The sequence below is a fragment of the Colletotrichum godetiae genome (assembly GCF_030913485.1).
Source record: "Colletotrichum godetiae strain CBS 193.32 chromosome Unknown BDP55scaffold_1, whole genome shotgun sequence".
Taxonomy (NCBI): Eukaryota; Fungi; Ascomycota; class Sordariomycetes; order Glomerellales; family Glomerellaceae; genus Colletotrichum; species Colletotrichum godetiae.
The window spans coordinates 296036-310165 of record NW_026851249.1 but is presented as its reverse complement, the minus strand read 5'-3'; the positions used below and the strand labels follow the sequence as shown (position 1 = coordinate 310165).

The following is a 14130-nucleotide window of genomic DNA, read 5'->3' as shown; positions in this document are numbered from 1 at the left end:
CAGGCCATGTTGGACCGTGCTTCACACCTATTGACACGCTGACTCACCATCCGAGCAAAAAAGAAAAAAAGAAAAAAAGAAAAAAAGAAAAAAAGAAAAAAAAAAAGAGGCCTCGGTAGCTTCGGAGGACCAAGAGGTTTCCTTCGGGATCACCTCCGGGAACGGGAGTCACCCGGGTCCGGATGCGCGCGACGCCAACTGCCGACGAGGTACTGGTTTTCCTTGGTTCTGCTCGGGCCCAGAGGATACTGCGGGCCCGTTTCTGGGGTTCTTCCAAGGAAATGTCACGGATCCGGAGCGTTGCATCACCTGTCGGATCCTGGGCAGGACGGTGGGCGGATGTTCGAAAAGACCACGACTGACTCCCTGAGGTAGCACTATTGGGACGTGAAGGGAAAGCTTGGGCATCTATATAAGGAAGACGGTAGAGCACAGCTCGGGAAGAAGAGAGTTTGTGTAGGATTCATTGAAAGCGGCTATGCAGAGACACGCGTTGTATGACGTCCAGCCGGGCCAGACAAACGAATGTCCCCATGAAAATAGCCCACGGGGAGTTGGGGACAGTTTGATGTGGACGAGCAACGGTGGCTGGACAATCCGATGTGCAACGCTCATTGCACAGCACCATCACACTTTAATTGGGGCTCTGTTTTCAGGTAAAGTTGAGAGTTGACCCAACATGGGGCGACAACTCAGGGGCTCGCAAAGGTTGTCTTGGGTAGATGACATAACCGCGCAGGGATATCCCAGCATCACCGCCCACGTCCAGCAAAGTCGTATTTAGGAACTCCCAGAGGAACTCCCAGAGGAACTCCCAGAGGGCGCTTCTCCCTTTTCGTACACGTTGTTCAACGCCCATTTACTACTATCTTATCTTCGGTCGGCCGTTCGCACATACGTGTGTCCACGGTTGTATTTCTCTCTTCTCCGGTCCACTGAGCCTCACTTTCAGATGCCGGCCGTCGCAGCTCCAGCAGCGCCTTTCATTTCATTCTCTCATTCGTTTTGAAAGAAAGCACACGCACACCCATTAGGCCACACGCATGTTTGCTCGCAACACCCGAGCGAGACAAAAAGGCACCATGTGGGAAGAATCCACGCGGGGCCGGGAGGGTCAGCAGTTCAAAGAGGATAACCCATACGGCGACCACGATGCCGTAGGTGAAAAGGCGTCGGCCGTCGCTGCCGCCTCTGCAACAAGAAACAACGCAGACAAGATCAGATGCCTCGATGGACTTCGTGGAATCGCCTGTCTGCTCGTATTCAACTACCACTTCTTATGGCCCTGGACGCCGGCCATCATGCTTGGCTATGGAGCCATGCCCCCCGGATCGCCCGAGCCGTACTTTGAACGGTCATCCCTGCCCATCTTGTGCCTCTTGCAACGCGGACGGCCCATGGTGGCCATCTTCTTTGCCATCTCGGGATACGTCCTCTGCCGACATATTCTGAGAGCGATTCACGAGCGGCGCTTCGAGGCCGCTTACCAGAGCCTGGCATCTTCAGTCTTTAGGCGCGTGTTCCGCCTTTACATCCCTCCCACCATTAGCATGTTTCTCGTTGCGCTGCTTGCTCAGATGGGCGCTTTCAAGTCCGAATTTGAGATTTACAAAGGCCCCGACTCGAGGTACATCAACGGTACTGTGACTGTCGCTACGCTGAACAACACTTGTGTGAACGGCACGTACTCCGTCGAAGGAGCCGCGGGGATTGCCAAGTTTCTCGGATTACAAACCCCGGCTTTCCTGGGAAATGTCACGACCAACGATACGAACACTCTCTGCCTTAATGCCACGTCCCAACTCTTCATGCCTCCAATGCTGTATGCATTGGCTGATGACATTGAGGCCGCTTCCAAAGTGGTGAATGAGACGAGCAGCCTGAACGGCACTGCGATCAACATCACGATGCAGGATGTTGGAGACAAGGAAACACCTGAGAAACACAGGTCCTACCACGATCTGTTGCACCTTCACTCGAGACCGGCCCTTGTCGATGAGGAGAAAGACTCGGCCAACGTCACCAACCCGGTGAACTTCACTTGGGTCCAGCTGGGCGGCTCATGGGAAGAACACCCCTTCATCCACGACAACATCACCTATGCTCTCAAGAACTTCACGAGAGCATATGTCGAGTGGGCCAACCCTTTCAACTTTGGCCACTACCACACGCGCTACGACCCCCACACCTTCACCATCCCGATGGAGCTCCGCGGATCAATGTTCATCTACCTCTTCCTGCTCGGCACGGCAGCTATCCAGGCAAAGTGGCGCCTTCGAATCGGTGCCGTCCTCTCCGTCTACAGCTTGATCTTGGGACGATGGGACATGGCCACGTTCATGGGCGGCGTCCTGCTCTCAGAAGCAGACATTAGACGGGCTGACCGAGGGCTGCTCCCTCCAGTGACGAATGGCAAGAAAGGCCAACAGGCAACCCTCGGACAGAGGTTCCTCGGATCGAGGACAGCTCGATGGGGAGCGCTCTTCGTGGCTCTCTACCTGCTCTCCTACCCCGATGCCGGCGCCGAATGGACGCCCGGCTTCACCCTTCTCTCCTCTATCGTGCCACGGTACTACATCCCCCTCTCAGGCTGGATGTTCTACCAAGCAATGGGTGCCATGCTCCTGCTGCCTTGCGTCCTTCACAGCCCCTTCCTCCGCGGCCTGCTCGAGGGACGGGTGGCGCAGTACCTGGGCAAGGTCAGCTTCTCGTTCTATCTCGTTCATGGACCGGTGCTGCATAGCCTGGGTTTCTGGATCATGCCTAGACTCTTTGAGCGTTTCGGCCGCAATCTGGGGTTCGTTGTAGGCTGGGCTATCCTGCTGAGCGTGTCGCTGTATTTGTCGGACTGGTGGTGCAAGAAGATTGACACTTGGAGCGCGAGTGTCGGACGTCGCGTAGAGAAGGCATTGAAAGACTGAGCTGGGGCTTCGGAGTTTTGTAGAATTGTTTTAGTAGTTATTCCCTGCGGAATAATCAAAAGGTCATGATATCCTGAATCTGTTCCTGAATACGCACCTTGTTCGCCCTCATCTGATCCCTTATCATCACCAAAGAAGGAGCAGCCATCAAGAAGCAGCGTCCGTTGTAGTCGATGGCCGAGCGGTACGATTCGTATATTGGCTCACGGTCCTACATAATGCCATGGATAGCTTGTTGATTGTCGCAAAGGTCGCGTGTTCGAGTCGACTTTGGTTGTCCCTTCCACCCGTACATGCAGTGATGGAAGGACGGCTCGTATGGTCTAAGCAATAACCTGCATGCCTTGCTGGCGAGCTGCTTCCGCGTTTGCAGTGCATCAAATAAACACACGGCAGGACGCTTCAATAAGAAATTTTATAGTATCTAGCTTTATAAGATAGGCGTAATAATACTGAGATCTATAGTAGCCAAAATGTATGTCACATTATGATTAAGCCTTGTAGTATGGTAGTACAGCTAGTCGTGTTCCCATGCCAGGAGACAGCATCCACTATCAGTGATGACGCTGAACAATCATCTTGTTCTTCATGCTTCTCCTGCGTCGAGTAGGATGCGCAGGCTGCTTCCAGATAGGCTGATCCGGGTCATACCCAACGAGGCAGTTGACTGTTTCCGCGCCCTCGCCAGCATCGTTGATCTCGCTACCAACAGGGTTTCGCCATTGACCAGTGAGCTTAATATATCCATCAAGAGCATCAGTCATCGTCTTGCCCAGCTCGAGCGCCTTGGCAGCTCTGCTGTGCGAGTAGTACGTGAGTAGCGAATGCGCCGCCTCCCGCTCGTTGTTCTCGATGAGAACTCTAGCGCTCGTCTCGACCCAGTCCACATCGCTGCGGCTCTGGTTCTCGAAGCCCGTGAGCATCTGCGTGACGATAGGCAGGTAGGTGTCCGGGGATGAGCACATGTAATACAGTACGCGCTTGAAGATGCGACCAGCAAAGACGCTCGCCTCCTGCAGTTGGAAATCAGGGTTCAGGAAGCTGCCGGACGCGCCGGTCGTGAGGTACCGGTGCTCGCCGAACTCGGGAGGCACGCTGTTGACACCCAGCCACCACGGCACGAATGGCGATGAGACAGAGGTGGCGGGCGCGTTCCAGATGCGCAGCAGGTCCGCATCGATGCCCGCCTTCAAGCTGACAATTTGTCCGTAGCCCGCTTCGTCGTCGGCGATGCGCTTGTCGCGGACGCGCTCCATCAGCTTCTCTTCCGTCAAGGGGACCATCTCGAGGGTGGCGTTCTCGAGCGCAGCTTGGGACATGAACTTGAAGCCGCCGTCACGGGCGGTCATATTTTCGCCCTTTTCACCGTACGCGTTGAAGATGTTGAAGGGCTCGCCCCCCTTAGGGTCCCACCAGCCTTGCTCGACGGCGAAGGAGACAATATTCTCAGAGCCCATGTAATCGGAGCTATTGGCAAAGTCGGTGGGGAAGTCCTCGATGTAGCCGGGGTACAGAACGCGGACCTCGTCGGTCTTGAGCCGCTCTGCCGCCCACAGCTTCTTGCCGCCGGCCATCTCCCAGACGACCCAGCCCTCGTCCTTGTCGGCGACCAAGTGGGTGTTTCCGCCGTAAGTCGCCTCCCCGTACAGATTCATCAGATCGCCGATGATTTCCACGCCCTCGCGCGCGGTCTTCGCGCGCTCCATCACGATACGCGCAAGATCGCTGTACTGGATGCCGTGCTGCGGGGTCGGGGTCATATTGACCAGCTCATCGCGGTTCTGCGCCCAGACGTCGCGGACAGTGACGCCATTCTCGTTGAGGCCGCCGTTGGTGAGCGGCGCCGGGAAGCCCTCAAAGTCCGAGTACTCCATCGACATGTACCGGTAGGTGTGGCTGACCTGCGGGATAGTGAACAGCTCGCCGGGAATGCTCGCCTTGTCCGTGACGCCAACGGTGATCGTCGCGTTGGCCGCATGGTCGGCGGCGGGAAACAGCTGCAGCCAGTGGGAGGAGACCTCTTCGCCGGTGCCGCCGACCATGACGCTCCCGTCGGCGGTGAGGTCCTTGCCGACGTAGAAGGCGTAGCTGGCGGAGGCCGGCCCGGCGAGGGCCGCTAGGACAACGGCAGAGCTTTGGAACATCATCTTTGCCTGGGATCAGCGAAGATGGCTCTGAGCGGGTTGGCTAGAGGAACGAAACAGAGAAACTTTCAAAGAAGAGGAAAACTCCCTCTTCAAGAGGAACTCCTCGCCTTACCCCTCGCTAGAGTCATTTTTCGGCAATGATGTCAAATGGAAGCCTCCGATGTTGACTTCGGAGTCGCGCTACCCCACACCGAAATTTCCGGTATCGCTAGCGGTGAAGATAACGGGTGCGCCAAGAACCGTAATTCTGCGCGGTAAACACACTTAAATGACATTGATAAGTGAACGACTGACAAGGATTATCTTGTCTCCCTGGAAATGACCCCATGGGTTTGCAGACGCGGTCCCTTGTTCCTGGGGAAGAAATGGTTAGAATTACCGCAATGCGACTCAACCGTTGATTGACTCGGGTAAATAAGCGACTAAAATGGCCCCATTGTAGAACATTTCTGCAAGTCATGCTCCAATGGACTCGGACTATGATTCCGTATGCACAAACTTCATCCATTTGTAATAGCAGTTGTCTCCCAGCATGTATTCTGAGCCGAGTGACTGCTAGTCAGACTTTGTCCTGCTGATTCCTATTCTAAATCCCTTCCACACATATTTCCCAATGCATTTGCAACTTTCCAGTGGCAACATGTTGGTCAATGTCAGGCACCTATCCAGCGAACGAGATTACGATGGGGAATCCATCAAGGTCCTCCTGTCACCACAGCCGTTTCCAACTGGAGTTTCCAACAATGCGGTGAGATTGAACCTCAATATCCAAGTAACGATAACAAGACATTGAGACACCCATCTTCGATCAGCGCTGTAGTCACTTGCGAGGATTGCTGGACTACCTTGCGTTCTGTGCAAGTTTCAATGTCTTTCCGACAAGAGTTGTATGTTACTTCGAAGTAATTTAGGCGCACCATCCGCAATAGAAAGCATCTCGCCTCGCGTAGATTGACTACAATGTCTTCTTTTAAAGAAGCACGAGTACCCTGGATTCTCACTGCCTTAATATCGTTTCTCTGCTCTCACTCCAATCCATTGTCCTCTTTGGAACTGCCCCGAAGCCGTTCCTAGTTGAGCTGAAATCTTGCAGTGATTGATAAGTATCAATTCTGGCCTGGCAGCCCTGACAAGTCATAGCTTCCGTACTTCCTCTCGATACCAGCCCATCAGCAATCCAAGTCAGGATTTTCCAAGCTGCTTGGAGGAAAAGTAGATCCGCAAGTAGGATCGAAAACAACATCACACCGCCGTTCTTCTGTTGAGGAACAGAGCAAAGGTATTGGCTGACAATGGTAGCATTTTTGCAGCCCAGTGGACCCATCATAGGCTGAAACTTGTCGTAGCTATCCCGGAGCTTCACCAGTCCGCTGTTGGTGTCATTAGATCCGGGAGCAGGAATCATGTTGTAACGATCTGATCCGTATATCTGCGACTTTGAGCCGTTCAGAATCCGTCCTGGATCCCGGTTGTAATCGTCTGGTGCCAGGATTGTATATCGGAGCCCACGGTCATCCAAAAGAAGATTCGGTGCCGGGCAATTGCCCAGGTCCAAGGAAAGCAGAGAGAACAGAATCTTTGCGCTGTGAAGTCCTTCTGTCAATGATGGGGATCCGTACCACTATGTTGATTGCGAATGTCAGCTGACATGTCTTGATGGCGATGGTCTGTTGATCTCAGCAATGGAATAGCGTACATCAGAATTGTAATCTTTGAGGCTTTTGTCCATGTTCTTATTGAGAATCGAGGAGTCCGCATTTGCCAACCACCAGTAAAGATCAAAGAACTTATCGGTGTAGATACTAAATCAGGAAGTGAGCAACTGCAAGTCAAACAGACAAGCTAGGGTAACCTACTCTTCGCTTGGCTTGGGAGTGTAAGTCAAACCACTACGGACAACATAGTTCTTGGAGCCGTATATATTCGTCATATTTGCTGCAACTGTCATCACACCGCTCCAATATGCATTGAGCAGTCTGGTCCCCCACCAAACGCTTGCGTGCGTTCGGTAATCATCTTCGATTACGTAGCTATAGTCATGATCCCCTCCGCTAGCTTCCTCAGTAACGAGCGTTATGGTTACGATGCCGTCATCGGTCACAATCGTGCAGTCCACAGTCGCCATCATTGTAGATTTTCCATATGACAGCCACCATGAAGCAGCAGGCGGCACCGCAGTGTCGCTCTTCTTCAGCTTCAGGGCTATGCTTTTAGGCGAGCAGCTTTCCAGAGTATTGTTCTTGTAATTCAAGCTGGACAGTGAGTTCGTCCTTGAATCAGAAATGGCCTTGATAATGTATCGAAAGCCCAGGTTTGAGGTGAAAAAGGAATCGCCGATTGTCAGTAGACGCGGCTGGCACTCTGCGCGTACGTCACTCCTCCAATTGAAAGGGGGTTTCCTGTACCATCTTGGGCCATAGTTTTAGCACGAAAGTAAATGGTAATCGTTGCATCGTCGACGTACTGTGCGTTCGAATAAGCTTCAGTGCCGTTGGGATCGGATGTATACAGAGGCTTTAAGTAGTAGCCGTTTGCGCTGAGATTGACCAAAGAGAGAAAGACAGTGAGAATAACACCGCCAACAAGAACCACGGGTGTGAACCAGCGGAAAGGATATGGCTTGGAGATCGGGTAAGAGAACCACGACTGATGGCGATGCATCTTGTCACCCGGACGCCGATGGCATCGAGGACCCCTCAGCAGATGATGACTGTTGACCTCAGGGCAGGAGATGATATGTTGGGCCAGGATGGCGTACGGCGATCAGATGACATCGATTCCTAGCAGCATGTCATCGACATATAGCTATCCATTGAGGATGGGGGGGGCGGCCGACCATTTTATATGTTGCGGCTTGCCATGTGTGAACGATTCAACGAATCATGCCTTTCGCCGACCGGGAGGATCAGCTATCGACTTCAGGATTGGCTGGATCCCAGAATAGTTCTGCCTACCGAGCATTACTAATCTTAAGGATCGGAATGCCTGCCTAAACAATCGCGCTTACCTCGTGCCTGTGTCTCAGGAGCCGATACTCATGCACTACAGAGGTCTTGGTGGGCTTACTCGAGTCTAACTGAGCGGCGAATCAATGCCCTGTAATTGTGTAAATAGAAGCCTTGATTTGGATCTATGACGCGGTCAGATTCCTGGCCTTCCTGCTTGTCACCGTTTCCTGCAGGCTGCATACAGGGGCGATCCCTTAGCTTTAGCGATGTTAACACAGCCTTTCTGGCGGTCGACATGTTGATACAGATATTTGCAGCCTGAGACGTTGTATTGTTCATACGCAAGCATCGATTCAGTATGCCGGGGATGTCATGTTTTCGAAGATAACCTGCCTATCACAACCTAGACTATTCAAAACATTCAACATCGTAGATGGATCGTTCTACATCTTTACCAGTGATGTGCGTATCGAATATAACATCGCAGTAGAATGGTGATAAAATTTCTTCAGTGTATATCTATGAACATTATATTGCTCCAGTAGCAAATCGCTTTCAAAAGGCGCATTGGCAGTTGCTTTGGGTTGTCATAAGCAAGGCGGAGTAGTAAGTGCGAGAACAAGACTTGACTCACCAAACAGTTGAGGTCAACTGAGTGCATGCCTTGTATTGAAGCTCAGGATTGGTACACTACAGGGGCAACAGTTAGTTCTTCTTAATCTATTGACTTGAGGTTCCTTCCAAAAAGGAATACTTACAACCAAATTGTTGCGGACACTGATGCAAGGGTCAACAGGCGCCGGAGGCGGCCTAGCCAACGCGGCACCGAAGGCTGCAAAGAAAATGAGGGATGAGAGCTGCATTTTGAGTAATAATCAACAACAGGCGGAATTTGTAAATCGAGGAACTTGGGACATGGCAAGTTGTGGATTCATGGCATGCTTTATAACTGAAGAGTCGAGTCGCTGTAGGGGGATCTTTAAGTCTTGATGAAGGACTCAGCATAACTTCGGCAGGTAGTTCCGGTTCGGAGTCCGTCACAGCTCCATATTAATATGGCAATCCTTGCCTCCATCTAGTCTAAACTCTTTTTTTGCGAAAACAATTACGCATGACTCGAGAGTTCGTGAGTGATAACCCCGGCTCGCGGCTAGTCTGAAGTTAACGACCGGCTCCCACCGCTCGTCAGTCAACATCGAACGAAGCGAATTCGAGTACTTAAGTCTAAGAAACTCACCAGATCCAGAATCTATGCGGATTTGTGTCCCGAAGTCATTAGTGATAAGCGATTCCGTTGACCCGGCTGAAGACCCCTCTAAAACCTTCTCCCGCCTTCGATCTTAGTAGCATCTAAATATGGAGATCAAATGCATCCTCGATCTCGTTAGGGGCCAGCAGAGTTTAGTACTTTGCATGTTGAAGCTACCAGCCTATCTTCAGTCTCCACAGGCCAGCGCTTCATGACTAGAGCTAAAGATAGCAACATATCTACTCGGTGTTAGTGAGCGAGGCTTTGGCTGATCATTAGCCAACACAGCCGTTATTGTCTATAGATCCGGCGAGTTAAGGACATGATCTGAGCCGAATAACTCCGTTCAAACAAAGGGCGATGGTATTCCATCCTGGAACACACCTAATTTGGGTTTGGCCAACAGATGTATTGAGGCCTAGGGGCCGGGTATCATAAACTCCCACCGGATCCTGCGGCTTTGCGGACTCGAGAAATTACACAAGAGGGCCCACTGATAACTTGACAGCCCAACCATGTCCGAGTACAGAACAACTATGGTTGTTAGGCGGCGAGTCCTGGTGCGTGACCTTCCAGCCAGGCCGGGCCAGCTCGTCCGAACACCGCCGAAGACCCGGCGCCGAATTGAACTTCATCAATCTCCGCAAGGGCAGCAAAACGCATATCCAAAGGCTGATAGAGTATCATCGAAGTCTCACAATAACTTCAAGGCAGCTGATCTTCCTCACACGACTCTCGTCCCCGAACCCCTCATCCTCTTCCTCGAGCACAACATCATCGACCGTGCCCACGGTCTTTGTCCTCACCTCGACCTCGCAGTCGCTCTGCTCGGTGAACCACGCCGCAATACTGAGAGCCTTCTCAATGGCCCGGCCGGTGCCAAGCACGACCGCTTCCCCATTTCCTCCTTTGGTGCCGTTGTCGCGGTGAAGTAGGTCGATGCGCTGGTTCAAGTTCATGCCTCTCGTTGAGGGCGCGTTGCCTTTGAGGGACTTATCTAGCTGCTTGCGGACGCGTGAGACGACTGACATGAACGGTGTCGATGCGGACACGTAAATAAGTTGTGATTTTGATGAGTTGGGTTGTTGGCGGCGAGGCAGGGCGCGCTTTTGAATCTTGGAGCCTGGGATTGTGTTAGCGCGAAGACTCATTCGGGTGGAGGCTAGATGTAGTAATGGAGGGAGGGGTTTACCTTCAGGCAGCCGAGGCAATTTGGTCATTGTGGATGATGATTGTCTGCTTGAGGTTGAGTTGTCTTTGCCAGCGTGGCCATGTGTTGCTGGATGAGTAGGCGCCATGTTAGGGTAGGCAGCTGTATGGGTATGAGTCTAAGACAGGTATTTCTTTCTGCCTCGACGATCTTGCGAAACTTGATGGTACTTAGGAGGTGAAGGAGGTTGTTGGGAGAGAATCAATGAGCTGGAGCGTGTATGGATGATCTAAAAGCATAGATCGAGAAGTTCTCTAAGCTCGTGAAGTGTCCTTGTGAGATACGTCGGCCGGAAGCTGCAACAAATCATCGAAAAAGATGGTGAACATTCCCCAGACGAGAAAAGTGCATAGAGTGGGTCTAGGCCCGTCTGCATCAGCGGGGCACAGGCGCACTTCCCCTCCGCGAGCTCGGCCCCACTTAACAAGGCACCGCGCACCGACCATCCTGGTCCAAAGCCTCCCACGATGACAAGAGCCCAGACTAGAGCTTCAAACTGTCCACCATGAGCTAATCGAATGATACCAATCGCCCTCTTGCGGCTGTCTGCGATCTGATCAGCGAACAGCAAAAACTACCAGTAGCTGCCGAAACAGGAGAAGACTCGAAGCGACAACATGTCAATAGCAATCTGGCCTCCGGTGGGCCCAGAGGAGTTGATAAAAGGGAAACAGGAGTGCCTCGTATGTATCCTCGCTGTCTCTGTATGCCCCGCGCCGGATTCTCGATCTTGTAATCGCGATCTCGATAGACACAATGCTAATCAGACTCGACCGACTATCACAGGCCCGCGAGCTAGAATGGATCGTCGTAGAAACACACACGATCCTTAAAGATATCCGCCACGGCCTGCAGGACTGCTACGCTCTCCTGGCGCCCATCGACCCGGGAAGCACTCTCGTCATGAGCACGCAGCGTAACGAGCGCGTAAAGGGGACAGTGACCCGGGTCGGCACGCGCATAATCAAAGGCGTAAGTCTACATGCTGCCGACTACCTCTCTCCCTTAAGCAACTACGAACCTATGGCTAACACCTTCAAGACAATCCACCTCCAGCTCAAAACCCTCCCAACGCAGACCCTGAACCTCGACGCCTCGCACCCAGTCCACATCGCCGCCCTCGAAACAATCCACACCCACCTCACAGAATGTCTCGACCTCCTCTCCCTCACAGACACCCCGACCCCCTCCAACAACCCAACCCAGCTTGCCGCCCAGCTGCGCATCATTGCCGCCTCTCTCAACGAGTCTTCCTCCCTCCTCAAGGGCCCAGCCCTGAACGAAGTCGACCACAGCTGGCAGACCGACTCCTGCCCGCCCGTCCACTTCACCCCGGCCCTCGGACCAAATATCAGCGTCCACCTGGGTCTCCAGGAATCGAGCTTGGTCCTCTGGCTGCGCGCCCTCGAGCCCGTCGATTCGCCGGTACACTTTGGCACCAAGCTCGGTCTGGCCTTGGGAACGGTCCGCAGGCTGGAACACGACGAAATGGACCGCCCGTTCCGATTCACGTACAGCACTGTTACGGACGGCGGGCAGAAACACAGGCATGGCACGGCGCACCCGAGGAGTAGCGGGAGCAGCCCCAGCGGGCTGGGTACACCCTCCAGCAATGGCGAGGCTACAGAGGTCTTCGTGAGGGAGAAGGTGCGGGTTGAGAGTCTGCCAGATCCCAACCTGATGTCTCTGTCTGCCAAATTGGTTGCCTTGGGCCACACGCTGGCTAGCACGAGAAGGAACCTGGCAGCTGTCATGGGCGAGGAGTTTGACGAGTGAAGCAAGGTCTCTCCCAATCTGTAAATGAAATTCTATACCCCGGAGTTTGGCAGGAAAGTTATTGGGCAAGTTGTCAAGGTTACTGTTTTCAAATTCCTATGTGCTGGTCTTCTTTACCAGAATTCTGTACACATACAAGTCGCCAAATGGAAACCACTAAAGGTCCATGATCAAGCCAAACCATCTGTCTTCCTCATGGTGGAAACCTAATCCATGAAAGCAATCCCACCCAAAGTTGCCTTCGCTGGCCTGACACACGCTGAGCCACGTGTTGGCCAGCGTACCCAGTGTCGGCCTTGTAGGCATCGACAAATGAAAGCTGATTAGGGCGATGTGTAGAAGCATGCGCTACGACGCATAGCGGTAACACGGCGGAGCCGAGAAAGAGTCCAAACCCCCCACGATTACGCCACAGGAGACCAGGGCATCGGGATCAAGATTCTCGACTTCATGCTCTGAATAAGAGGCACAGTCTTGTGGACAGTTTCGCTCCAGCCCTCGACGCTCCAGCTCTTCTCGCGGCGGATCTTTCGCTCCTCAAGGTTGGCGAACTGCCATAGGTGGTGAACGGTGTTGAGGTCTCCTATCTGCACGAACCAAGCACCGACACCCTCCATGACCTCGCGTCTGGCCTTGAGGCCGCGTCTCCAGTGGGTCTCCCACTCGAGGAGGTTGCCAGGGTGTAGAGTGTATGATCGCAGCTCGAAGATACCGCCAAGCTGGCGGGGAGGCGTGGTGGGCCAGAAGGAGAACTCCTGCATGAGAGATGTCTTCTTCGAGGTGATGAGGCTCTTAAGCTTCTTATCAAACTCGGCGAACTCGGGGTGGGAGCCAATATTGTGGATTGACTCGTGGTAACCCTGGTAGCGCTGGTACTCCCAAATATGGACTGTGAGGCTAATATTAGCATCATGTGGTTTCGCTTCAGCATGGGGCTTTTTTCTCGGCGAGGTAACATACCAAACGTATCACAGTCTCCCACTTCGGTTCTCCAGCTTCCCACCAGGTGGACCTTATTCTCGGGCATGGAAGCCATGCGCGGGTACCAGCTACCGACAAGCTTGGTGTACTCCTCGACCTTGTCGGGCTTGACCTCGTGCTGGACGATCGAGTGGACGTACTTGCCTCGGGCGAGGACCTGACTGAAGCTCGCCTCGAGCTGAGCATCCAGCTCGCGACCTTCCTTGGTGCCGTAGATGAGGTTGGTCAATGGACCGGCCTTGCGCGAAGGCTCCTGGGTGGCATCGGCCTTCTGTCCTGAAGTAGCACTCACGGATGAGTCCTGGGCGGGCTCAAAGGAGGAGGCAGGGGAGGAGGATTGAGTATACGCACTTGCTTCCCGCTGTTTCTGCTGCTCGATCAACTGCTCTCGGAACTGCTTCGATTTGTCGTTGAAGGAGGCGACGCTCTTGGGCGCGGCGCTGACGTCGGCCATAGAGGGCACCTTAAGCTGCTGGCTCGTGGAGCTGAATGCTCGCAGCGCGGAACGCGGGGTCGCCGCGCCGGCTGCTCGCACCAATCGCTGGCTCAGCATCTTTGCCTTTGGTGGTTTTGGGGGATTGGGCAAAGAAGGATGTTTTGGAGAAGGTAGGTGGGATGAAGAGGTGTCTGGTGACCAAGAGGTGTCGTTTCTTCTTCTGCTTGAGCCAAGGGACGTTTTGTCTACTCAAACAAAGGTGACAAAACGTGCTCTTTGTTCAGCAAGAACAAGCCTCTGGTACGGGATGTGAAGGAGGAAGGAGAGCGAATTCGATACGTCTCGATCGGTAAGAAGCAGGAAGCACCCGAGAGCAGGGGTTTATCACAGAACGGGAAGCAAGTCGGCGTGCAGAAAGGGCGTTTGGAGGCGACGGCGGCGGACGGACTGTTGGTACGCTGG

General features: G+C 53.3%; 6 protein-coding genes across 6 annotated transcripts; 2 read left to right on the top strand and 4 right to left on the bottom strand.

The window, feature by feature from the left end:
• Nucleotides 1-784: 784 nt before the first annotated feature.
• On the top strand, nucleotides 785-3026 carry BDP55DRAFT_639873 (acyltransferase 3). The gene has a single exon (XM_060573292.1). It carries the CDS (start codon nucleotides 1044-1046, stop codon nucleotides 2919-2921), a length of 1878 nt encoding a protein of 625 aa, XP_060436661.1. The 5' UTR covers nucleotides 785-1043; the 3' UTR covers nucleotides 2922-3026.
• Nucleotides 3027-3321: 295 nt separating this feature from the next.
• Nucleotides 3322-5449, bottom strand: BDP55DRAFT_639871 (dipeptidase domain-containing protein). The gene has a single exon (XM_060573291.1). It carries the CDS (start codon nucleotides 5066-5068, stop codon nucleotides 3476-3478), a length of 1593 nt encoding a protein of 530 aa, XP_060436660.1. The 5' UTR covers nucleotides 5069-5449; the 3' UTR covers nucleotides 3322-3475.
• Nucleotides 5450-6065: 616 nt separating this feature from the next.
• On the bottom strand, nucleotides 6066-7729 carry BDP55DRAFT_538006 (uncharacterized protein; the record flags this gene model as incomplete). Its single annotated transcript, XM_060567898.1, has 4 exons — nucleotides 6066-6689; nucleotides 6765-6870; nucleotides 6925-7476; nucleotides 7533-7729. 4 exons carry the CDS (start codon nucleotides 7727-7729, stop codon nucleotides 6066-6068), a joined length of 1479 nt encoding a protein of 492 aa, XP_060436659.1.
• Nucleotides 7730-9948: 2219 nt separating this feature from the next.
• Nucleotides 9949-10563, bottom strand: BDP55DRAFT_625169 (Rpp20 subunit of nuclear RNase MRP and P-domain-containing protein; the record flags this gene model as incomplete). The annotated part of the gene is made up of 1 exon (XM_060571434.1): nucleotides 9949-10563. The coding sequence occupies one exon, from the start codon at nucleotides 10561-10563 to the stop codon at nucleotides 9949-9951; it is 615 nt and encodes a 204-aa protein (XP_060436658.1).
• A 529-nt stretch (nucleotides 10564-11092) lies between these two features.
• Nucleotides 11093-12251, top strand: BDP55DRAFT_538177 (RAVE subunit 2/Rogdi; the record flags this gene model as incomplete). The annotated part of the gene is made up of 3 exons (XM_060567919.1): nucleotides 11093-11158; nucleotides 11262-11447; nucleotides 11517-12251. 3 exons carry the CDS (start codon nucleotides 11093-11095, stop codon nucleotides 12249-12251), a joined length of 987 nt encoding a protein of 328 aa, XP_060436657.1.
• A 404-nt stretch (nucleotides 12252-12655) lies between these two features.
• On the bottom strand, nucleotides 12656-13785 carry BDP55DRAFT_538359 (uncharacterized protein; the record flags this gene model as incomplete). The annotated part of the gene is made up of 2 exons (XM_060567937.1): nucleotides 12656-13140; nucleotides 13212-13785. The coding sequence occupies 2 exons, from the start codon at nucleotides 13783-13785 to the stop codon at nucleotides 12656-12658; spliced, it is 1059 nt and encodes a 352-aa protein (XP_060436656.1).
• Nucleotides 13786-14130: the final 345 nt, after the last annotated feature.

What these genes read in the sequence shown, in the direction of transcription:
- BDP55DRAFT_639871 (XM_060573291.1), bottom strand. Translation starts at nt 5,068, where the DNA reads ATGATGTTCCAAAGCTCTGCCGTTGTCCTAGCGGCCCTCGCCGGGCCG.
- BDP55DRAFT_639873 (XM_060573292.1), top strand. Translation starts at nt 1,044, where the DNA reads ATGTTTGCTCGCAACACCCGAGCGAGACAAAAAGGCACCATGTGGGAA.